Source organism: Ambystoma mexicanum, chromosome 4q (genome assembly GCF_040938575.1).
Source record: "Ambystoma mexicanum isolate Mex_15411 chromosome 4q, UKY_AmexF1_1, whole genome shotgun sequence".
NCBI lineage: Eukaryota > Metazoa > Chordata > Amphibia > Caudata > Ambystomatidae > Ambystoma > Ambystoma mexicanum.
The window spans coordinates 442,153,889-442,180,725 of NC_090928.1; the positions used below are offsets into that span (position 1 = coordinate 442,153,889).

Sequence of the window (26,837 nt, forward strand, 5' to 3'; positions counted from 1 at the left end):
GACTAGATTGCATGCCATGAACCCAGGGTATCCGGACACATGTTGGCATGGGTGTGGAGGGAAAGGCGATCTGGGGCACGTGGTGGCATTGTGCGGTCATCCAGGACTATTGGCTAGAGGTCCGTTCCAAGACAAGGACGTAACGGGTACGCTGCTCCCTATGGACCCATGTGTACTTATCCTTGGGGACGTGCCGGAAGATGGGTCCTTTCCGATGTCTGGGTCCAGAGCAGCCCTAATTGCGCAGTTACTTACTGCGGCACGAATCACTAGGGTGTGATTTTGGAAAGAGGTGAAGGGACCATAGGTGGCATACTGGTGGATGAAGGTGTGGGAGTTGATGGGTCTTGAAAAGCTCACTGCTACGCTAGAAGGAAAGCTATCGAGGTTCAGACGGATTTGGACCCCTTTTTTGGACTATGTAGAAGATAGGGAGCAGATGTACTTTAGGCCAGATGTGATGAGGCACTTTATGAACTCCTGATCACCTTGAAACTGCATACTTTCATACTTTGCACAGAATGGATATTGCTGCGAACTGTACAGGCTCCGATTTATTGAATGTGTTTTTTTTTTCTCCTCGCTGTTTTGTTTGGTCATGATTGTATCATTCTCCAATTAATTGTTGATAAATGAATTGTTCACTATCCTGTTAAAGTTGAAATGATGAATTGATAATGCAATGTTATGCTTTGTTGAATAGAGATGGACTTGAGGGATGATATTCTAGACTGAAAATTTGATGAATTGATATAGGGGCTCCTTCCCCTTGCATTATCACTATTACTGTTGGATGAATGTGTTTCTTTTGGAAAAAATGAATAAATAAATATATATTTTAAAAAAGTATATATGTATTATATTCACACCAGAATAACTTTAAATACTTCAGATGTTTATGGTAGAACACTTAGGAATACTTGATCATACACTTCACAGGGCACTTTCACTTTTGTGTTAGTTCGCGGTTACATTTGTAGCAATGTTAGAAAGGGAAAAGACAATGTTATTGTATTATGCGATTTTGAATCGGTTATATGGTAGTACATTTACTCTGCAATCTCATATAGTAAAGTCACTTAAAGGGTGTAGCATGAGCCTTAGTTTAAGGTTGTAGAAATGGTTTCTTTGCCTACGAAGTCTTTTAAGTCCCAAAACGCAACCCTAGTTAAAGGCAGTTCTTAGAGAGATTGAAGTCTTGACAATCATTGAATAATGAAGAGTTCCTGTGGATTTCTTCCAGTGTCTAGAGTTATTGAAGCAGCAAGTTAACAACTAACAAAGGAGACCTTAAAACAGACTCAAAAAGGGGGACACAAGCAGCAGCTTGGGTCAGAGGTATGGGGGGGTTGCCCTGGACACCTCTACATCCACTCCAACGCTCTGGAGCAACGTTTTGGAATCGGGTAAGCAATACCTTTTTCCCCACAGTACCTTAGGTTAGCAAAAAATGTTCTTGCTGGATGCTCCGCAATGTTGCAGCTCTGGACCTGACCTCTGCATTCCTTGGTCTAGTGACTGAAGGCAGGATAATGGATGTGATCTCTCAGCAGCAGTCTCTATGGAGGACCTGTAGCACAACTTTCAGCATCTTCTTCGTTTTCCCTGTGGTTTTGGCGCCTTTTCTGCAGCACTACCAAAGGACACTGATCATCTGGTCAATTTTCTTCGCTTCCTGCATTCCCACAGTCTGGTCAGTGGATCTGGGTGAGTTGGATCAGATCTCTGGAGTGACTGTACGAGTTCAGCAAAGATTTGAACGGAGTTGGCCTTTCCACAATGATGCACGCGAAATGGGCAGCAGGTCTCCTGGTATTATGTTATGTTATTATACTTATACCGCGCCTAAGCCCGTGGGCATCCAGGCGTCAAGAGACAGAAAAGGTGAGTAAGGGACTGCTCATGAAGCGTTCATACTAGTTAAAGAGAAACGTTTTCAACTGCTTCCAAAAAGCAAGACTGTTCTCTGTTTTACGCAGCTTAAGAATAAGGCATTCCTTGCCTTGGCTCCCTGAACATGGAACGCCCGACCAAAACCACTGGCTCGTTTTATCCGATGTAATTCCAGTAGGGAGCCCTCCGCTGATCTCAAATTTCTCTTAGGCTGGTAAATATTAACCTTGTCCTTCAAGTAGGCTGGTGCATTAACAAAAATGCACTTTTGGCATGTAATTAACAATTTAAACTAGCTGCTACTGGGAGCCAATGTTGCTTTTTTCTTGCTGCAGTTTTTGGCTCTGAGCGTTTCATCTGAAAGATGATGTGTATGGCTGCGTTCTGAATTTTCACCTTACCCTCAACATAAACTGTCTAGCATAGACCGGTTGACTTGTTCATAGGACTCAATAGTCGGGGATTTAACCAGATTTATATGGGTCTGTGCAGCTTTCTTACTAGCTAAAAGATACTCCACAGTAGTTAATCTCTGACTCTTGAGCCCCCGAATGGCTTGCCGTTTGGCTTTCTTGGAGGCCAGAATCCTATGATCAAAGGGGTGGCGCTTTCTCCCCAGAGTCAAAAACCTCTTGTTATGTCTGTTAGGCAGAAATACATGCAGTACCCTTTGGGAACACTACACACAATTAAGACTACAGGTGTAAGCACAATCTCACCTTTGGTATAAGTCTTTACTGCACAGTATTGTGGTAGCAGGGCTGAGCAGCCAGCCTTATCTCAAGAGGGATGTGATCAGTACAAGGTGTTACACAAAGGACTTGCAATGACAGTGGTTCAGACAAACACTTAGTCAAGTTTTCTTGGTAAAACAATATTAATTTATATACACAGTCATTGAGAAAACATTCCACTAGAAATAAGCAGCTCAATATCACACTATAATACACTCCAGTGCCAAACCAATAAGTTTCTGAACAAGTTAGGCTCCCCAGAAGTGGAAGCAAAATGGCACTTTGGTAACTTTAAATGGGAGTAAAAGATACAAGTTATAAGACTGAAACACCAATACTTTCTTAGGCAGGCCAAATAGTTTGTTTACTACAAGAGGCAGTTCAATTCAATAGGCCTGGCCCAAAGTCAATGGATCAGTGTCTTGGATAGGATAGCACAGTTCTGGTAGTAAACAGTTAAGTCTTTGCCAATGTTCTTAGAAGTAGTTTGCACGAAAAAGAGTTTTCTGATGTTTGTTAATCTGCTTAGAATCACATGCTCTGCATAGTCCGACATCCAGTGGTCACTGCGGAGTATTGCATTTTGTTTTTCGTAGTCGAAAAGGGAACGTCGACAAGGCGTGTCTGTAACACTATCCCTAAAGTGACGTGCGTTGTACCCACAATCCCTCATGCGTCGAGGTCCCTCAGATTGTTTTTTTCCGCCCAGCTACTGGTCGCCTTTATGCGGAGCTCCTCGAGAGACATTGCCAAATAGTTTCTTCGACCTTTGGTCGTTTCTTATTAATATCAATAACGTAGATCCCTCCCTCGACGCAGAGCTGTTTCTCCGCCGAGCAAGATCTTCGACGGAAGGACGAGCGGAAGGGATCCTTCGGCGCTGCCGAACACGTGGCCTGGCCTCGCCGGCCATAAACAGTAGGGAGAGTGGGGTTGTGTGGTCTTTCTTTCTTTCTCTTTAAGAATGCCTTTCTCTTTCCCCTCCCTCTCTTTCCAGGCCGTAGTCACACTTCTTGCCCTCAGCTATGGAGAGGACGCCTAGGTTTTGCCCGCTTTGCAAGGGTAAATATACCTGGAAGGATAAGCACAAACTGTGCAACCGTTGCTTACCCCTCGATCACCAGGAGGACGGCTGTGCGGCCTGTAAATTACTAAAGCCCAAAACTCTAAAAGACCGCAGGGTCAAAAGGTGGGCGGCCTATGCCATGTCTAGGCCTGACTCCTCGCCCGCTGCTGCCGCCGCCGAATGTGACGAGGACAGTGACTACACGGCCCCCGTAACGAAGGTTGTAGACTCTCAAAGGGGCGTTCATGCTCCTCGTCGTCCGTCCCCGGCCCGACAAGCCTGGCTCACGCCCAGCTTATGGGGATGAACACCCTGGCGACAAGGACGCACACGGAAAAACACCAAAGCACATACCCCCCGGCACGCATTCGTCGAAGACGAAGGCAGCCATAGCGCCAACAGGGATGCCGGGCCCACCAGCTTCTTCCGCCGACCGTAAGGGTTGTCAGCCCACCCCGCCACCGCCTCCGCGACAGGCGACTGGGCATTCTTAAGATAAGGGCGCTAACACCAAAACCTCCGGCGACGCGCATCGTAAGAGCGCTCACCTTGCCAGCAAGGACTCGACGTTACATAGCGCGACGGCGACCGATCCCTCGGAAGAGAGAATGATCGCCGAAAGCCTTGCGCGCATATCATCTAAGGACGGCCAGAGACGTACGGCGAGTGAGACGCCGAAAACCACGCACAAGGCCAAAGATACGCCGAAAGCGCCGGAAAACAGATCAGGCCAGTTCCCGCCGCCGACGGAAGGCCATAGCCAGCGAGAAGGCTTCTCAGAAGGTGCAGGCACACTTTCTTCGACGTTATGGGACAGAACCAGACAACTACAGGAGGAAGAAACTCCTTTTTCATTCCCAGTCCGTCCTGGCCGACCTCAGTGGACCTTTGAAAGGTTCCAGACCTGTATGGATAAACTAGACAGGTTCATGTCCATCCCAGAAGACAGGGCACCCAAGAGACCAAGGGAGGCACCCCTGGAGAGTCCAAGGGCTAAATACCAGAAGTTGTATAACCCCATACAGGAGGACATATACTCTTACGACCTCACTGAGGAAGACATCCTCTTCCAGGAGGAAGATGAGTTCACCTATGTTGAAGACCAACAAGAAGAGGAAGGTTTTCACAAGGACACTAACTTAGGTGAGGAGGGATTCCAGGAGGACACAGGCGAGGGCGACCCAAATCCCTGGCAGTCACCAGCTAGGTCTACAGACACAGGCAGTAGCAGTATAGTCATCAGGTCTACTGAAACTACACCAGTCAGGAACCCTTCGCCTGTTGATGATCAACCCACCTTCAATGAACTGCTGAAGAAGGCAGCAGCACATTTTGAACTTGAAACTGGGGAGGTCACCCCAGACACCGATTTTGTGGAGAGGATTATCAAAGAAAACCCCCCACTAGCCAAACTATCCCCATCCTCGCCTCAGTTAAGAGACGTATTACCCCTTCCCTGTCCACTCCCGCACTGGTGAGAGGGGTCAATCCGAGGATTGAGAAACTGTTCTCTTCCTCTCAATCAGACCCATTATATATTAAGGGTCACTCAATCCCGGACTCCCTGGTCGTGACCAACACCAGGAAAAGGGCCGGAGTCCCACTATCTACCAGCGAGGCACCCCCAGATAAAGAGGGGAAGAAGCTTTATGCCCTAGCCAAGAGAATCACCACCTCTGCAGCATTCACTACCAGAATTGCCAATAATAACACAGTATTGGCAAGCTATGCTGATGCTCAATGGGAAAAGCTTAAACAGGACATTGAAGAAGCTCCCGAACCCCTAAGAACTCGTTTGCTGGCTACAGTTAACGAGGGCTCTCTGGTCAACCAAAGCATCGTCAAGAATACCCTCGATGCAGCAGAGACGGCTGGCCGCACTTTGGTACAAGGTATTTTGCTGAAGCGTCACGTCTGGCTTCGCAATTCCGGGTTTAAGGCAGAAACACAAGCGTCCCTTATTAATAAGCCCATAGAGGAGTCCTACCTCTTTGGGAAAGCAGTTGATGACGCGCTGGAGAACGCGTAGAAAGAATTTGACACAATAAAGACCTTAGACCAAATTTCAAAACCCCCTAACAGGCGGGGATTTGGTAATAAGCTCTTTTTTCGTGGCCAACGCCAGCAACAAAACCAACAACAACAGTATTCTGCCAGCAACTACCAAGGAAATAGTGGCCAGTACAATCAGAGGGGTCAACGACGTGGCAAAGGGAGAGGCCGGGGTTCCACCCCCAGAGGCTCCCAAGCCACCAACACCACCAAGTGACGCGAAGATTCGCATCCCCTCCCATGCAACGCCGGTCGGGGGCCGGTTAACATCCTTTCTTCCAGCATGGGAGGGAATAACATCAGACCGCTGGGTGCTTTCCACCGTAGCTCGCGGCTACTGTATAGAGTTCAACAGTTCCCCAACATACAGACCCCCGAGGGGACGCCGCATGACACCAGAACACCTCGCCATCCTTCTACAAGAAGTGGACCAACTGCTGGAAAAAGGAGCCATAGAGGTTGTGCCTCTATCTCAGGTAACGGAAGGTATTTATTCAGTGTACTTCCTTGTACCCAAAAAGGATCTAACCATGCGCCCTGTATTAGATCTGCGCCCAGCAAACAAGTTTGTCAAACCCCAAAAGTTTTGTATGGTGACCTTACAGGAGGTGATCCCACTGCTATCACAGGGAGATTACATGGCGACACTGGACATGAAAGATGCATACTTTAATATTTTAATGTTGGCAGCGCACAGAAAATACCTCAGGTTCATGATAGAGGGCAAACACTACCAGTTCAGAGTACTACCCTTCGACATAGCATCTGCTTCAAGGGTATTCACGAAGGTACTGGCAGTGGCAGCGGCCCACCTGCGCAGGTTATCCATCCCAGTATACCCATTCCTCGACGACTGGCTCATAACAGGGGACTCTTACGAGACATGCTTCTGAAACACCCAAAAGACTGTAGACCTTTTGTTCCAGCTGGGCTTCTCCATCAACGAGAAGAAGTCCAGCTTAGAGCCCATCCAAGTCAAACAATTCCTAGGGGCTCTAATTCGAACCAAGGACGGCCTCGTCTTCCCCTCCAACGAGAGGGTCCAAAACATGCTGTTTCAGATCCCCCAATATGTGGCAGGTCGAGAGGTGACTATGCGCAAAGCGATGTACTGGCTAGGAATGATGGCGTTGTGTATTTATTTGGTACCGCACGCGCGCCAGCGCATGCGCCCAATGCAAGAGTGGCTCAACAGCCAGTGGTGTCAGGCCAGCGGACAATGGGACGATCTAGTGGTGGTCTCGCAGGCCTTGGTTCTCTCACTACGGTGGTGGACAAAGGAAAACCTGATAATAGGGAAACCATTTGCCACACCCACGGTGGAGGCCACTCTAACCACGGATGTATCCCTCACAGAATGGGGGGCTCACCTATCCCATCAGACTGCTCACGGAGTGTGGACTCCGAGCGTAGAATCCAAGCACATAAACCTACTGGAGCTACTAGCGGTGTTCAAAGCACTAAAAGCCTTCCAAGAACACCTACAAGGGAAGACAGTGATGGTCCTTACAGACAGCACCACAGCCATGTACTACATCAACAAGCAGGGGGGCACCCACTCTCTAGGACTGTCCAAGCTGTCCCAGAATATATGGAAGTGGGCTCTCAGACACAACATGTTCCTACTGTCACAACACGTACCAGGGGAACTCAATCTGCTAGCAGACGAACTCAGCAGAGACTTCCCCCTGCCCGAAGAGTACGAATGGCGATTGCACGAAGACATCGTCTTAGACGTCTTCACGCAATGGGGATTCCCCGAAATAGACCTGTTCTCAACTCTGGAGAACTCACAATACCAAAGTTACGCCTCCAGGTACCCCCAGAACCAGTTCAAGGGGAACGGTCTGTCGATTCAATGGTCAGGGAAATTTGTTTACGCTTTTCCCCCCCCGACTCCCCTTCTCAACATAGTTGTGCACAAGATGCACCAGGAACAAGTTACCATGATACTAGTGGCCCCGATGTGGGCCCGGCAGCCATGGTTCGCTCACTTGATGGAGATGTCTCTATCTCCCCCAGTGAAACTTCCCTGCCCACACAACATGCTGTCACAAGACAAGGGCAGGACGCTACATCCATGCCCTCAGAACATGAACTTAGCAGCCTGGCTCCTGAGATCATAGAGTTTGGACATCTACAACTCCTGCAAAGATGTATGGACATCCTCAGGGAAGCCAGAAAACCTAATACTCGCCACTGCTATTCTAGCAAGTGGAGAAGATTTGTCATCTGGTGTAGAGGAAAGAGCATCAACCCGGTTGACTGCTCTCCCAAACATATTGTTCTGTACCTGACCCATTTATTGGATTCAGGTCTAGTGTTCAATTCCTTTAAAGTCCACCTGGCGGCACTTTCTGCATACACCACTTCCCAACTTAGTGTTGTGGTGGAAGATCCCAGTTATCAAGGTCTTCATGGAGGGGGTAAAGAGAATACACCCTCCGATAGCTAACCCAGCTCGCGGATGGGACTTAAATGTGGTACTTTCCAGACTCATGGGCTCGCCACTTGAACCCATGCACAAGGTAACTCTTAAGGACCTCACTCTTAAGACTGCTTTTCTAATAGCTATCACCTCCATTACGAGAGTAAGTGAACTACAGGCTCTTTCTGTTCTAGACCCCTTCGTAACAGTTCACAAAGATAAGGTGGTTCTACGCACACACCCAAGGTTTGCACCGAAATTCATCTCGAAATTCCATGTAAACCAGTCTATAGAACTACCAACGTTCTTTCAAAACCCTTCCAACTTGGGAGAAAAAATTCTGCATACACTGGATGTACGCAAAGCTGTCAAGTTCTACATGGAAAGAACCAGGCCACTGAGAAAGACTAATCAGTTATTTGTCTCGGTGGCAGCAGGAAGAGAAGGAGATGCAGTCTCAAAGTCCACTATATCTAGATGGATTGTTCAATGCATCACTCTCTGTTACACTCTTGCTAAGAGAGAACTACCCTTGAAGTCAAGAGCACATTCTACTCGAGGCACTGGGGCATCCATAGCATTCATTGCAAATGTTCCCCTTGAGTCCATCTGCAAAGCGGCTACCTGGAGTTCTGTGCACACCTTTACAAAACACTACTGTCTAGATGCACACTCTAGATCTGACTCCCAGGTGGGACAGGCAGTATTAAGACATCTTTTCTCTACTGCTCCTTCTCATAACCCACCGCCAACTCCGGGTACTGCTCGCTAGTCTATGCACAGCATGTGATTCTAAGCAGATTAACAAACATCAGAAGACAATGCATTACTTACCGTAAAAGCATTTCTGATGGTTGTATCTGCTTAGATTCACATGCGCCCACCCTTCCTCCCCGCTCGGATGGAAGGAACATAGACATCTTTCTACATCTCTCTCTTTTCTGTACTCACTCACGTATAGAAGGCTCCCTCAGGGCAGAAAAAATACAAACAGAGAGACCTCGACGCGTGAGGGATTGTGGGTACAACGCACGTCACTATAGGGATAGTGTTACAGACACGCCTTGTCGACGTCCCCTTTTCGACTACGAAAAACAAAATGCAGTACTCCGCAGTGACCACTGGATGTCGGACCTATGCACAGCATGTGAATCTAAGCAGATACAACCATCAGAAATGCTTTTACGGTAAGTAATGCATTGTCATATGTCGGATTAGGAGCGAACAAGACTCCAAAGTTGGGAAAGTTTCATGAACTTTCACCGCGGCAGAGAGGATTTCTCAACCGTGTTTGCACAGTACCTTGGTAATGAAGAAAAGCTGTAGCTGAGGTCATTGTTCCTGGCAGTTCCTGCAGAGCTCGCTGTTCCTGGGCCTCAGTCGTGGGGTCAAGAGGGAGGACGTCGGGAGGTTCCTGCACTGCACTGGGACGGATCCACAAGCTTGGCAAAACGTCGGTTTAAGGTGTGAGTGCCTTAAAGTCCACAAACTGGTATCCTTCTCACTGGCTATTCGGTTTTCAACAGCACTCTGAAGAAAAATCGACCAGTATGGAGATGGTTTCCAGGTGGCTTGTGAGTTGGTTGTTCCCACCAGCTCAAGGGAAGAAGTCGTCCTTGAAGGGGCTTCTCTGTCGAGGGAGTTTCAGGCGATTCGGACCTGCAGCAGGGCTTCACCGGGCAAACCAACAGTCCAGGAGTTGCAGCAGTTGTCTTCCTTCAGCTCGTCTTCGGTTCTTTCGTTCCAGTGGTCGACTCTGCTTTCCAAGTCCCAGAGACCATTCATTCCAGCCTAGCTGCCACTCACCCAGCAGGGTGGCTGTCCTTGCCGGACAGTCAGCCAGCCAATCATGCCGAAGTGCATTCAGGTCTCCTAGGAGACTAAGCACAGAGAGTTTCGGGCACCTCCCTCACTTCCTGCCCACTCCAGACACTCAGGCGCCAGAGGCGGTCTTCAGTACTGAAGCCCGCTGAAGGCAAACAAACCTGGTTTGGCGCGCAGAGACAAACACTAGAAGGACCTTTCCAAAAAGAAATGGTCGATCAGAACCTGTTTTTACAGAGGGGGCTCGGATGTCATCTTGAAAAACATGGCTCTGGTGGATTTTAGCTACCAGAGCGTTTAAACCTGTTGCGGTCTGGCAAATCATTGTAATACCACTTCCACCAGCCATTCTGAGAGGAATGGGTAGCATTTGAGTGCTACATGAGTTTTATAGGAATAGGGAATACTAGCTATTCCCTCCAGCACTCTGCTGTAAGGCAGTGTGTGCCGGGTCTAGCAATTTAAAAAGACTAACAAAGTCAATTTAACTTTACATTCACTGGGAGACAGTAGTCAGTCCCAGAGAAGGTATTTAAACCTTGGGAAGTCTGAAAGACATCCCTGTGCCACTGCACTGAGGGTGCTCTGTGACACACAAGAAAAGATGATGCCTATGGAGTTGTCTAAAATTCCATATCCAAAGAACACAAAAGTAAAACACACATCAAAATACATGAGAGTGGGAAAAAAGGCTTACACTCTTTCGAGGTAAAAATGAAAGTCCCACAAATACAGCAAAGTAGCTGGGGGTCTCAAAAGCTAAGGGAAATTAGCACATTTATGAGAATTCTCCCTAACAATGCCCCAGAAGATCAAGACCTTCACTAGCAATACAATGGACAAAGTTGACCGCTCATCTGGAGACCTCAAAGACAGCAACCCCCTATTCATTTCAACAAACCTTTTGGCAATAAATTGGGTCAACTTGGATACTGCTTTGTGGTTCCATATAACGGTTTGTCTGCCAGCATTTGGCTGAAGAAGGGCCAGGTCAGATCTTACATCGAACAGGGAGAAAGGAGTGTCCAAGCTGCATTTCCTTTACAGTGTGCAGTTAAATCTTTTCAAAATACTTTTCATCTTTAAAATCAGCAGTTCTGTTGTTTTGAATTTCTGCACTCTGTTACTATGTTTCTATAATAATGCTGATAAAATGGTTATTTATTCATTATGGCAGAGCAGGGAGCTGTGGTGGGTCGGAAGAAGGACTCTCATACAAAGTGGCCCTTTTGCGGTTCTTTTCTTTAAATAATAAAGAAAAGGCCTATCTCGCCCTATCGCTATAGGGATAGTCCCTACATAACTCAATTGAACTAATGGTGCTTGTTTGTCGTCAGGAAGTCAAAAACCGAAATGTCCTCCGTCCAAACTTAAATCTACCTGAGCCTACTACTAATAAATAATAACTAAGCTGAGCCAAAATAATGCCTCTCTTCTGGTGGACTCCCCTTTGCCTTTGATCTTCAGGTGTTCCTCCAGGGTTTTCTTATTTAGTACAACTCTACAATGTGCAAATGTCTCGATTTGGAGAAAAAAAAACTGCTCCTTATGGCGAACTCTACTGATAATGGTTCAGTGTTTTCTTTACTAGCTCATGTAGCTCTTCCCACCTGTTTATGGATTTTGCCTTCGAGACCATATGACCCTTATCTTGGTTCTTCTTGAGATAGTCTCTCAAACATCTTTCATTTTATGTTGTGCACGTTATCAGCTTTGCAAGTTCCCCAGTTCTGTGGTCTCCTTACTGAACTCTTTTCCTCCTAGTTTATCTTGCTCTGTATTCTTTACTCATAACACGTTCTATAACTTCTCGTTAAGTGGTATTCCCACTCTTCAGCACTTATTTATCTTCCAGTTATCTCCTGGGATTATTTCTCCCTCCCAACCCCCTGGGACTTTGTCTCTACTTTCTTAATGCTTCAGAGTTATTCCTATTGTTTGATTTTTAACAGTTCCTTAGTTATCTCGTGATGCTGGTTCTCTATTCCATTATTGCCCTTATGACCATCACAGTCCCTGCTCTTTAATATAGACTCTCCTGAAGGCTTACCGCTACTCCAGTCCACCCCGGTTCCTGTGTTTGTTGTGGGTGACTTCACTGGCCTCAGCTCTCGCTCGGACAGGGTAGTCTGCTTTCTCGCTTTGTCTTTCGGGCTTCTCGCTCAATCCGATCTCGTCATCTCTGTGTCCAGCCGCATTCTTCAAACAATGGCAGATGGGAACGTTCCCCTCTTCCGTCTCGCATTCTATTTTCGGGCTTCTCGCTCATTCCGATCTCGGTGTATGTGTCTTGCCGCATTCTGGGGTTTATGGCGGATGGGAGCTTTGCACTTTCACGTTCTTGCAGGTTTCGACACTATGCGGGCTCCAGGCACACCATAGCACCTCTGTGGTCGTCCGCTATCTAGAGCTACAGAGTCCTCTTTTTAGGGGCTATGTGGGAGAGGACGGGTTAACACAAAAAAATGCAGTATCCCACAAAACAGATTCCTTCCTTTCTGTTGTCGGTTAGTTATCAGGTGCCTCTAGACATAGTCATATCCACCCCTTCACCATAAAGGAGGGCAGATGGCCATGGATTATCCAAAAATATACATATTTTAATATTTATTAAAAAGACCATCAATTGACAATACATTTACTTAAAAACAGCAACATGATCACAATTCATTCTTACACATACTTATCTGCAAATACATGACTCTCATACGACAAAAGATGAGGCACACGTAATTTGGCCCTTCTGTGTCTTAACAGTAAACCACTGGATGTCTCTACTGATACCCCTGCACAATGGTACCCCCTTGATTTAGGAGGGCAAAAGGCTGTGCCTACACTCAAAATGTGTTTCTAAAACCAACAAAAACTCTTAACAATGCACATAGATTAATTAAAATTACATTCCTTATTGGTGCTGTCTTCAGGGCACTTATTCTTTTTTCATATGTTCATATTCATCGTGTGACATCACAAGATTTTGTAATATTCCCAGCATTCTACAAAAACAAACAGAAAAACTAATCTTAATACCATGGTTACTTCAACTTTTAGCATGTCAAACCTCTTTTGGCACCCTTTACACCTTAACCTTTACATAATTCTAAACAGAAGGATTTGAGTTCTTATTATATCATCATTACCCCTGAGGATTGTTTCCTCTAGGTTTTCCTGTTCATTAGGTTTCTGTGGTCGTGCCACCTCGTTGGATAGTTCCCCAATCCCCTTCTTGACAACGGCTTCCCCGCAGTTCCCTTAGCTGGGGCTCTGAAATCTCCGATTGGCGTCTTCTCGGAGTACAGCGGGTTCCACAGTCCCACTTTGCTCTGCCTCTCCACAGCGTTGCGGCGTAAGCGGGCTTCCCCAGCATACTGTCTCTCTCCTCTCTTCAGGCTTCCACATCCCATTTTCATACATTTTCTTAAAGGGGTATTACCTTTTCGTATACACTCGTACTTGATTAAACATTGTCTATAGCCAAACAGAAGGAGGACACATTGTTTTGGACGATTAGCAGTCCCATATATGTGGATAAAGGGTCTTCCATAGGGAGTTCCCTTTGGGAATGGGAGTCCTTGTCCCCTAAGGGGGAGTCACTCTGTGTGAGTTCCCACTTGCCCAGGACCCTGGGGAGGGTATTGCGGAGCATGCTCACCTCCCTTGTTTCAAACAGGGTGGATCCCCCTTGGGGGGGAGGGGAGGGACTGTGAATACCCCTGATTCGTCTCAGAGTGCATTTTCTTTGTAAAGGAATTTGCAGGGCAAGTTAGAGTTGAGGCCTTGTCTATCCTGTGCTTTTTGCATTGAAAAATATAGTTTTAAAGCACATTGCTTTAGCGTCTTGCTGCTAAAACAGGTTATAACCCTATCTTGCATTATTAAAGGTTCAAATTAATGGTCTGTATTTTTTCAACTTCTTGAAAAAAGAAAGCTTTCAAAGCCAATCGTTGGTATGCACATTTATCAAAGTCAATAGAAATTTTCAATTTGTGACTGCAGGCCTTTATAGAGTTGTTCAAATTATGGGTATATAAGTCAGTTCATGACAATTCCTCATCTTCTGAAATACAACTCTGATGTAGCCAAATTTAGAAAGCTTTTTACAAACACCAAGTGGCAACATGCGACTCCTATTGTTGTCTCTATCATGTCTCCCCAGTGCTGTCTCTTGCCAGAAGTGATGCCATCTATGCCTATATTAGAAGCCACACAACCATTTACTTCAGTTCCTTTTTCTTTGGGCATGCTTAAGAACATTTTTCTGTCACTCAATGATTTTTGTGCGATATGCCCTCCATAGTCAGGTTTCAAGATCAGCCAGGAGTGTCCCTGCTCCAAGTTTGTGACAGATCTGCACTTGTGCCTTTTTTGTCTTTTTTTGTCTTGGAAAAGATCATGGCATTATGTGGATCCTGTCAGACCATAAAAGCCAAGATTGAAACGGAGCTTGTGCTGAGGTTTTTTAAGCCTGCTCAAAGTTGCTGATCCCCAAGAAATCTACTTGATGGACCCCAATAGAGTGTCCCTTTTCTGAGTCCAAGACTGGTTCTTTGGGATGCTGGTCCTACTCTGCAGAATAGGGGAAGAAAAGAAAAGACACCACTATTCTAATGGACTCCTTCCTCCGACAGATTCCTCATCTATATCTATCTATCTCCCGCCACCAGCTGCTCTTCGGAAACCTTTCCGTTGCCAGGGAGTGCAGCATGGCTCTCGTCTGCTCCACCCGACTCCCCTACAGGTCAATAACATTTCCTTATGAACAAGTTTGTAGGTTTCGAGAATTGTGATTGATTTGATACCTCTACTGACTTGTGATTAATTTGGTACCTCGACGTATGTGTTTAAGTTAGGTAATGATTTTAGAATCTCAGTATCTGTTACCCAAATAATTATTTACGCTAAAATGGCAAACCTTAGGTAACTCATTTCATGATTGTTTCTGTTTCTAGGCATCTTACTTTGTCACAGAATGACATGGCTGCTCTCACAGGAGGAAAGGTAACTATCACTCAGTGTACTAATACAGTTAGTTATATTATATACTGCAGCTAAACAGAAGATTCTTTTCGAGTGCTAACAGTTCAATTCTTTTTTCAGGGTTTTCCTTTCTTGTTTCAACATATCCGTGATGGAATTAACATTAGACAAACATGCAATCTGATTTTTAGCCTCTGCCGTTATAATAATCGGCTGGCAGAACATGTAAGTACTGTTAAGCAACATTGAAAATGTTATATTTAAATTATGTAACAGAATACTGAGGGAGCCATGTTAATTCTTTGGTGAAAGTTACAACAGCCCAAGTAACTATTGCTTACTTTAATGCAGTAGTAAGATATTTTGTTAGAAAATGTTGATTTGCTTGCTTTTTTCATATTGGGCCATATTTTGTAACAGTACATTATTGTTCTGGAGATGGATAGAATCTTGTAATATTTTTGAGCCCATCCCTGATTATTCAGAACAGTGCTGTCTTAACAACGGTCCAGGAAATGTGCACTGGAACTACATGTTGAAAGGCAAAATATGCATGAGCAGCCACTCATGAACTGCTGGTCCTAGCTCCCTGTATCCCTTTTGCAATTTCCATCACCTCTGTAGACTACAACTCTGCTCTGGTCCTGTTTTTCAACAGAATTACATAGTTCGACATTTTTACCTAAGGGTTTTAAGCTTGTATTTGTTCTCCTACATCTGCTTCTATGCTACTTTAGAGATCAGCTTAAACAAAGCTGGCGCCGCTCCTGGCAAGCATGTCTACCCTGTGTTGGTAGATGGTCATGCTCCCTTTAACTTCAGTTCCTTGTCTTTCACTCATAAATGTTTCCTGGATTTTTTTTGTGTTAAGGCATTTCTCGAGCTTGTGTGAGGCCAGTGAGTCCTCCATCCTTCCTCAGACAGGGCACTTGCCTTGTTTCATTGCTTTCATTGATAGATTGAATGCTTTGTGTGGGTGAAAACTCATTTGAGGAACGGAGAGAATAGAGTTCCTGGACTGGCAGTGTTAATGGTAAGGAGACGGTGTGGGGTGGTGGGAACAACACGTTCTGCTGCTAGAACTAGAAGTCATTGTCATCTATTTTCAATTCTCCTTGCCCGAATAACTGTTCTGGATTCTCTATGGATTTGTTATGCAGAGAAATTCAGCTCTTTGTCAAGCAGTCTTTGCCCCAACCAGAATTTATCAAGGCAATGATGACATTGGCAGCCCCTTTCCACTGTTTTTGGATGCATATGCTGGGGCAAAACACTCAACGTTGTGCTGGTTCTGTCTCAAGCACCAAAGTAGTGCTGATGGAGACGCAGTTAATGGTTGTTTATTATTTGTGCAATAAGGTGCACATGTCCCATTCTATTAAAGCTAACCACTTAGTGAAATTGAATACGAAAAAGTCCTTTTTTCGTGTCCAAATGATGTTTTAATTGTAATCTGACATGCTTAAAGCTATAGCCAGCACGTATTTCCACCAAGACGGTCTTCTTCAAGGCTATATTGTGTATGATGTCCAGAATGAAGCTTTATTTCTCCATTCTATATTTGGTTGAAGCACTATATTGTCTATATATTCATATAATGGCTGGTGCCGTGTTAAAGCAGTTATACAGACCTACTGTAAAATTAACAAATTCCACAAGGAGCCATGACACGACTCCAGCCCTTATATGGGCTTATAGACAATACAATGCCTCATCCAAATATAGAACGGTGCAAAAAGCCTCATTCTGGACACCATACACAATATAGCCTTGAAGAAGACCATCTTGGTCAAAACACTTGTCTGCTTTAGCTTTAATGGAGTATATAACAAAAATGCCACTGAAAACAGCTACCCGCCTCTACACATGCTGGGTGTACCTGGTTGCACTAAGTGTTTACAGTCATATTGGTCAAAATGATCCAAATAGGACAGGGGAAAGAAATAGAGATCAACATATTTTAATTAATCCGTAGAAAACTAACATGTTAAAAAAACCTAATGCATTCTGTTTACAGAACATAAAAACAATTAGTGAAAAAACACCATTTTTCTAGTCAAACAACAACTACAACCGTCATTATTTTTTAAGGCAAACAGTTGAGTGAGGTTAGTATAGGTGTAATGTTGACATTGCATATATCCTCAGTTTATATTTTATTGGTCCTTGGCTCTGTCGACACAGAGAAATGTGTTTCTAGGCGTCAGCTGATGTAGTTTGAAAAGAGGAAACATTCTCTGGCTGGCTTGATCTGTCATGAGACATGTGCTGAGCCCGTCTTTAGGACAATACGTTTTTAAGGGACACAGATGCATAATGATGCAGCTAAAAACCAAAAACACAAAAATAAAGTGTTAGTGGCACCTTTAAAAACTAAAGAGAGGATCTCTATAGGTGTGCACGTGCAACCATTGGTACTAACCTGGCAATTACTTTGTAGCAGTGTAAGGCGTCGAAGGTGGTGACTGTGTGGACCAAATTTGATGGCATTAACTGTACAAACTTACAGTTTGAGAAAGGGCTAAAAAATAATGATATAACCAAATTTTAGTTTTTAGCTATTGATTTTTCGGAACCACTAATATCATTGTTGGATTGTGATCGAAAGCGAAACTGTGCGCTTGATGACTTTAAACATTGTGTTTTTATCAGAAGTATGTCCAACATTTGTCCGACAACCGATAGTAATTACATTTGGACCTGTTCGAGCTGTGTCCGTTGATCGACGCAGAGTGTAGTTAGATGGAACGGTGTTCGTCTTGTTAGTATTATTGATGGAAAGCCCCAGTTTGCTATCCGAAGGACCCAGACTGAAGGGGGTGCCTTATATTTATTTGACAAACTTCTCAGATGGGACGTCGTGTGACTGTTTTCCAAGAAGGGAGAAACACATAAAGTGCTGGTAAGAGACTGAACTCACAGGGGTCATAGTTAATTAACCAGCGGCAGCGTGACTTTTTAATCTGTTTACCTGTTCTTAACCCGGCGTGTCTTGCCAGCAAGGTGCAGACTGTTACCATTCCGCGCGCTGAATGGAAATGCTGAAGGCTCCGGATCAGGTGTGTCTGTATTTTAAAAGACCGAATGCTAGACCGTGTAGGTACTAAGAATCGGACGCCATCTTGGTTGTAAAAATGGCCGATCTCGATGAACGAAAATGCGGAACAAATTGCTCTAATCACTGCGAAAAGCCGCATTTTTCTTCTGTGGTGCTGTTGATATTCATTGATGGATTCGAAACGGTGTTGCAAGACAAAATTGACTGGTCTTTGCAAATTACCGTGACGAAGGGACCAAATTGGGTACTTTTACAGAGTGAACCCAGACAGTCTAAATATAGACGAAGGAACTTTGTGTGCATAACCCCACAAAGGTGGGCTGTGTGATAAAAATAAACACAGTAATATAGTATATCTCAAACTAATATATGTTGGAAAACAGCTGATGTGAAGGCAAAATGGTGAGTCATTTTCGAAGAAACAGACTCCATTCTATTCCGATGTTCAGGCCGGATTGAACTGTATTTAGATTATAGATCCACTTTTGTTCAAGCTGTCTTAATTTTCGGTCTCTGTCACCGCCCCGTGGATGTGGTGGTACTGTTTGCAGTACAACCCACTGAATGTCTTTCACCGTATGTTTAGCTTTCACAAAATGGGCCACTAGTGGTTTTTCGGGCACTGCGTTTTTTACGCATGAACGATGCTCGCATATTCTTTGTTTTATTGGTCTCTTTGTTTTGCCGATATAAATAAGACCGCAAGGGCAAGTGATGGCATAGATAGCCCAAGGGGTGTTACAATTTGTGAATTTTTTGAGATACCAAGTGAAGCCATTGAGGTTGACGCTTTTGAGGTTGTCTGTTAGTTCACATACTGAACAGTTGCCGCATTTAAAGTGCCCGGTTATTGGCGATGAGTGCCATAATGTGGTTTGTGACAGAGTGAGTTGTCTTTGGGCTCTTGTATGTATGAACAAGCTTGTCACGTAAATTGGGCATGCGTTTGAAGGCAAAACGTGGTTTTTGTACAAAGAAATCTTCAGTTTGGATTAGAGGCCAGTTTTTTAGAATGCAGCGGCGCAAGTCATTGCTGATAGGCGAGAAAGTTGATACGCAGGTGATTTTGTCTTCTTGTGTCTTTTCTTGTTTTTCTAGACATCGAGATCTGTCTGTATTTCGTGCCCTTTTCATGGATCTTATAATGATGTATGAGGGATATCCCCGTTCTTTTAGTCTAAGGGATAGATTGTGACTATGACTATCGAAGTCTTCTTTAGTCGAGCAATTACGCCTTATTCGTAGAAATTGACCGAAAGGGAGATTTTCCCGCAATGACTGTGGGTGAAAGCTTTTAAAGGAAAGCAAGGTATTTTTGTCGGTGGGTTTTTATTCAAAGTGCCCAACGTTGTTTTGTAAATTTCTAGATCCAAAAATGCTATTTTTTGATGATCATAATGCATGGTGAAATTTATGCATGGGTCTTGTTTGTTTAACCATTCTAGAAAAGTGTTCAGAGTGGTTGCATCTCCATGCCAAAGTAGATACACATCGTCTATGTAACGGTACCACGCGATGGTTTCCATTGTGAAAGGATTGTTATCATGATAGACCGATTTTTGTTCTAAATCATCCATGAATAGATTGGCCAGGTCGGGTGCGAATGTGGCACCCATACTTGTCCCGTGTAGCTGCTGGAAAAATTTGTTGTCTACCATAAAAAAGTTGTTCACCAAAGCTATTCTAATGCATTCACATATAAAATCAGATGGTGGTGACAAATCGGCCCTTTTCTCAAGATATGTGTGTATGGTTCTAATGCATTGTAGCTGAGGGATGCTGGTATGTAGTGATTCTACATCCAATGTGACCAAAATGTCATCGGGAGAGATCACAAGGTTGTTGACAATTTTTATCATGTGGGTTGTGTCCAGGACATATGACTTCATTTGGGGCACAAATGGTCTAAGAAAAGAATCTGTGTAGATAGACAAAGGTTCTAGCAATGAACCAATTGCGGCCACAATAGGGCGGCCCGGTGGATCTGAAGTATTCTTATAGATCTTTGGAAGGCGGTATAATGCAGGGATGATGGGATGACTGATGGTAAGGAATGACTTTTCTTCGTCATCAATCCACCCCTCATTGAATGCATGAGCCAAAAGACTGGTGATTTCGCCCTTGGATGATTTCAGTTGGATTGCCCCTTAGTTGTTTGTAAAATTTCTTGTTTTCCAATTGTCTCTTGATTTCAGTGTTGTACTTTTTTGTATCCCATAAAACAACCCCACCGCCCTTATCCGCTGGCTTGATCACAAAAGAGTCATTGTTTTCCAAATTGATAAGGGCCAATTGTTCTTCTTTTGAGAGGTTACTTCTACATTTGTTTTTTGTTTTTATGAGAATTTTCATCTCTCGAAGAACAATTGGCCCTTATCAATTTGGAAAACAATGACTCTTTTGTGATCAAGCCAGCGGATAAGGGCGGTGGGGTTGTTTTATGGGATACAAAAAAGTACAACACTGAAATCAAGAGACAATTGGAAAACAAGAAATTTTACAAACAACTAAGGGGCAATCCAACTGAAATCATCCAAGGCGAAATCACCAGTCTTTTGGCTCATGCATTTAATGAGGGGTGGATTGATGACGAAGAAAAGTCATTCCTTACCATCAGTCATCCCCTCATCCCTGAATTATACTGCCTTCCAAAGATCCATAAGAATACTTCAGATCCATCGGGCCGCCCTATTGTGGCCGCAATTGGTTCATTGCTAGAACCTTTGTCTATCTACACGGATTCTTTTCTTAGACCATTTGTGCTCCAGGACACAACCCACATGATAAAAATTGTCAACAACCTTGTGATCTCTCCCGATGACATTTTGGTCACATTGGATGTAGAATCACTATATACCAGCATCCCTCAGCTACAATGCATTAGAACCATACACACATATCTTGAGAAAAGGGCCGATTTGTCACCACCATCTGATTTTATATGTGAATGCATTAGAATGGCTTTGGTGAACAACTTTTTTATGGTAGACAACACATTTTTCCAGCAGCTACACTGGACAAGTATGGGTGCCACATTCGCACCCGACCTGGCCAATCTATTCATGGATGATTTAGAACAAAAATCGGTCTATCATGATAACAATCCTTTCACAATGGAAACCATCGCGTGGTCCCGTTACATAGACGATGTGTATCTACTTTGGCATGGAGATGCAACCACTCTGAACACTTTTCTAGAATGGTTAAACAAACAAGACCCATGCATAAATTTCACCATGCATTATGATCATCAAAAAATAGCATTTTTGGATCTAGAAATTTACAAAACAACGTTGGGCACTTTGAATAGCACCCTTTACAAAAAACCCACCGACAAAAATACCTTGCTTTCCTTTAAAAGCTTTCACCCACAGTCATTGCGGGAAAATCTCCCTTTCGGTCAATTTCTACGAATAAGGCGTAATTGCTCGACTAAAGAAGACTTCGATAGTCATAGTCACAATCTATCCCTTAGACTAAAAGAACGGGGATATCCCTCATACATCATTATAAGATCCATGAAAAGGGCACGAAATACAGACAGATCTCGATGTCTAGAAAAACAAGAAAAGACACAAGAAGACAAAATCACCTGCGTATCAACTTTCTCGCCTATCAGCAACGACTTGCGCCGCTGCATTCTAAAAAACTGGCCTCTAATCCAAACTGAAGATTTCTTTGTACAAAAACCACGTTTTGCCTTCAAACGCATGCCCAATTTACGTGACAAGCTTGTTCATACATACAAGAGCCCAAAGACAACTCAGTCTTTGTCACAAACCACATTATGGCACTCATCGCCAATAACCGGGCACTTTAAATGCGGCAACTGTTCAGTATGTGAACTAACAGACAACCTCAAAAGCGTCAACCTCAATGGCTTCACTTGGTATCTCAAAAAATTCACAAATTGTAACACCCCTTGGGCTATCTATGCCATCACTTGCCCTTGCGGTCTTATTTATATCGGCAAAACAAAGAGACCAATAAAACAAAGAATATGCGAGCAGCGTTCATGCGTAAAAAACGCAGTGCCCGAAAAACCACTAGTGGCCCATTTTGTGAAAGCTAAACATACGGTGAAAGACATTCAGTGGGTTGTACTGCAAACAGTACCACCACATCCACGGGGCGGTGACAGAGACCGAAAATTAAGACAGCTTGAACAAAAGTGGATCTATAATCTAAATACAGTTCAATCCGGCCTGAACATCGGAATAGAATGGAGTCTGTTTCTTCGAAAATGACTCACCATTTTGCCTTCACATCAGCTGTTTTCCAACATATATTAGTTTGAGATATACTATATTACTGTGTTTATCTTTATCACACAGCCCACCTTTGTGGGGTTATGCCAACAAAGTTCCTTCGTCTATATTTAGACTGTCTGAGTTCACTCTGTAAAAGTACCCAATTCGGTCCCTTCGTCACAGTAATTTGCAAAGACCAGTCAATTTTTTCTTGCAACACCGTTTCGAATCCATCAATGAATATCAACAGCACCACAGAAGAAAAATGCGGCTTTTCGCAGTGATTAGAGCAATTTGTTCCGCATTTTCGTTCATCGAGATCGGCCACTTTTACAACCAAGATGGCGTCCGATTCTTAGTACCTACACAGTCTAGCATTCGGTCTTTTAAAATACAGACACACCTGATCTGGAGCCTTCAGCATTTCCATTCAGCGCGCAGAATCGTAACAGTCTGCACCTTGCTGGCAAGACACGCCGGGTTAAGAACAGGTAAACAGATTAAAAAGTCACACTGCCGCTGGTTAATTAACTATGACCCCTGTGAGTTCAGTCTCTTACCAGCACTTTGTGTTTCTCCCTTCTTGGAAAACAGTCACACGACGTCCCATCTGAGAAGTTTGTCAAATAAATATAAGGCACCCCTTCCAGTCCGGGTCCTTCGGATAGCAAACTGGGGCTTTCCATCAATAATACTAACAAGACGAACACCGTTCCATCTAACTACACTCCGCGTCGATCAACGGACACGGCTCGTGCTCGAACGGGTCCAAAGGTAATTTCTATCGGTTGTCGGACAAATGTTGGACATACTTCTGATAAAAACACAATGTTTAAAGTCATCAAGAGCACAGTTTCGCTTTCGATCACAATCCAACAATGATATAAGTGGTTCCGAAAAATCAATAGCTAAAAACTAAAATTTGGTTTTATCATTATTTTTTAGCCCTTTCTCAAACTGTAAGTTTGTACAGTTGATGCCATCGAATTTGGTCCACACAGTCACCACCTTCGACGCCTTACACTGCTACAAAGTAATTGCCAGGTTAGTACCAATGGTTGCACGTGCACACCTATAGAGATCCTCTCTTTAGTTTTTAAAGGTGCCACTAACACGTTATATTTGTGTTTTTGGTTTTTAGCTGCATCATTATGCATCTGTGTCCCTTAAAACCTATTGTCCTGAAGACGGGCTCAGCACATGTCTCATGACAGATCAAGCCAGCCAGAGAATGTTTCCTCTTTTCAAACTACATCAGCTGACGCCTAGAAACACATTTCTCTGTGTCGACAGAGCCAAGGACCAATAAAATATAAACTGAGGATATATGCAATGTCAACATTACACCTATACTAACCTCACTCAACTGTTTGCTTTAAAAAATGATGACGGTTGTAGTTGTTGTTTGACTAGAAAAATGGTGTTTTTTCACTAATTGTTTTTATGTTCTGTAAACAGAATGCATTAGGTTTTTTTAACATGTTAGTTTGCTACGGATTAATTAAAATATGTTGATCTCTATTTCTTTCCCCTGTCCTATTTGGATCATTTTGACCAATATGACTATAAACACTTAGTGCAACCAGGTACACCCAGCATGTGTAGAGGCGGGTAGCTGTTTTCAGTGGCATTTTTGTTATATACTCCTACATTCGGTCCTCAGCCACACAGCCCCCTAAAAAAGAGGACTTTTTCAGCTCAACACGCTTGCTTTACTGCTTTAGCTTTAAGCAATACAGATTACAATTAAACCACCATTTGGACACGAAAAATGATTTTTTCTTGTTAAATTTCGCTAATTGGTTAACTTTTATAGAGTGGGCTATGTGCACTTAATTGCACAAATACACAAACATTAACCATTTTGTCTGTGATTCAGAGCATAGTCACAATGCTTGTGCATCAGCAGCTATACCAAAAACAGGAAACAACCCACAACCTAGCGTGGAAAAGGGAGTATGTGTATGCTCAATTAGAGGGCTTCAGACACATTGCCACATTCCTTACATGAACTGTAGCTTGATTTTGAAAACATGGTGTTGAAGAAATGTTTCTTTGTGGCTCTTCCATAAAAAATCTAGGTTTACATCCAGAGAAAGAATTGCAGAAACAGTGATTGCATGGTTCACGGTGTGTACACATACAATGAAGACTGGCCAGAGTCAGCATAGAGCCGTTGACACCCCTCCCCTCCCTCGCTTGCTATCAAATTGGTCGATACCAGTCTGTGCTTGAACGTGTATTGCAGCAGATGAAGAATTTGTGAGGGGGACACCTTATTCATCAAAAAGAACTTCATGGAATGTGAGTAACTTGCTCTTCCTCCCACAGATTCCTCATCTCTCGAAGAACCTCAGATGCAAAACGGTCTCTGAAACCCTTTTATAGCCACCATGGGTCTCTGCATGGCTTCATTGGTGCCACTGCCAACTAAAGTGAACTCTGCATTGCATAAAAAAGTCCAAAGCAAACCACAAAACTCACTTGATCAGTTCCCTTCCGCTCCTCCTCCTTCCTGTTTGTTTCTCTGTTCGATTCTCTGTTCGTTCTTGACAGTCATAGCTTCTAGAAATATTTTATTTTGTGTTCTACCGTGTATAAATTAAATTATGCACCCACTTACCCCAGGTATCCCATGCCCAGAGAAACAAGGAGACTGGAAGCCCCCTAGGTTGGAAGGGAACCCAAACGAACTCCAGACGGCCAAATTCTCACTCGCATAAAATACTGCTCGTCCTTTTAACAGAAAAGCAAAACAAAATCCCGGCAATTCCATTCCTTCCCAGGAGATCAATGTCTCCCTCTGGCCTCCGACCACAGAAAAATAAACACGCGTGAAAGAAGGGAAATTGACGTGGATACATTTTTTCACTTGTTCAATCTCAGCAAAGGCCTGCAGAATTCAGATATTAATGGATCGGTAGAGCAAAGACGCATGGGTGAAACAGTGTTGCCACCCGTATAAGCTGATACTTTTTTCACAATGGGGAACCCACTGATGTGTGTATGAGAGGGTGATGTGAATGAAAAAGCACACGCTGGCCCCAGAATCCTTGCAAGCTTGATGCAGGACACTCATGAGTGGGCCATTCAGAATGGCAGATAACCCTTTCAGCACTGTTGTTCCAACCTCTAAGCCCAAGCTAAATACCCAGCTGCCTTAAAGGACCCAGCCAATCAGAGCCCTTTCCCTGTCAGGGCACTTAGGTGTAGCCTACCACAATAAAGCCCACCCCGTGGGTAGAGCAAGGAACTTATATAATCCAGCTAGTCCAATCAGTCAGGGTCTTGAGAACCTCAGAGCATGATGTAGATAAGGCCTTGGAATCCACAGAAAGGAAGGTGAGAGATAGTGTCCTGGAGACCTGGAAGGAAACCCATAATTAGTAATGAGCAGGAAGGAGCTAGAGAAAAGATCTCCTAGAGGAAAGAATGGTGTGTGGTAAGGCAGAAGAAGCGAGGAGTCTAAAGGAGGGAGAAATTGGAATTGTGGTAAAAGATATCACTGTATTGGGGACATTTCTGTGGTGCATGAGACACATTCTGTAGTGGCGATAGAAGAAGTTCCTATGGTAGAGAGAGATTTTATTTTTCAGAGTTCAGAACCAATTGTGGAGAGAGTGAAAAATGATATTGACACAGCGAAAGAGGGGTATATTGAGTTGAAGTGAAAAGAGACTAATATCACCTTGGAGAGGAAAGCAAGGGATTGCACCTTGGAAAGAAAGGCGTTACACTGTTTTGGAGCGAAAGGAGAGATTATCGTGAAGAGCAAAGCAAGAGATTCTGACTTGAAAAAGGATGGAGATATTGTTAGAGAGAGGAAGGCAGGAGATCTCATCTTGGAGAAGGGGGAGAGGTCATTTTGGTGAGGAGGGAGGGAAATGTCATTTGGAAGAGTAAGTAGGTGGGGATATCTGTCTACAGTTTTGTGCGTTGAGGAGGAGGACACCAAGGTGAAGAAAGGTGTTGTAAGGAAACTAGAGCAGAAGAGTTTTCAGGAGGAATTGTTGACAAGAGAGTTGTTGTGAGGTGGGGGGGATTACATCAGTAGAGACATAAATGAACTGATTGGCTAGAGGACGATGTTGAGCAGAAAATTCCTGGATGTGTGGGCAAAGGATCTTTTGACCACTTGGAGAGACTAACGAGATTCCAGAGGACCATGCCTGTCCAGTAGATATTCTAGAGGTGTGTGGAGTTATGTGACATGGCCATTACACCAGGGAGCAGGGACATTAACCAATGGATAGTCCGGAAGGAGGAGAAACCGAGAGAGAACATTGAGAGAATTAGGAGGAAGAAAAGAGTAGATGTATGCTTCTTTGCCAACCCAGAGTGCACCGCCTTATGCCCAGTCTGACTGGAAGCTTGACCACTGTGCAAGAATTGAACCCTGAGGAAGAGTTCCAAGAAGCAGCTGTCAGGAGACCCCCAAAAGCACCTGTTTGCTCATGAGCCGTGGGTCACTAGCAGGGAAGAATCTGCAAATAAACCTGGGTCAGGGAGCCATACCATCCTTTTCCTACAGATCCTTGAGGGAGAGAGACACCCA

General features: G+C 44.1%; 1 protein-coding gene across 1 annotated transcript in view; it reads left to right on the forward strand.

The window, feature by feature from the left end:
* Positions 1–26,837, forward strand: part of USP34 (ubiquitin specific peptidase 34) — a 3,618,222-nt gene that overhangs the window by 2,920,216 nt on the left and 671,169 nt on the right. The window contains exons 62-63 of the mRNA XM_069608012.1: positions 14,947–14,995; positions 15,095–15,199. Of these exons, the coding sequence (XP_069464113.1) occupies positions 14,947–14,995; positions 15,095–15,199 (154 nt within the window). The remainder of the gene's footprint in view (positions 1–14,946; positions 14,996–15,094; positions 15,200–26,837) is intronic.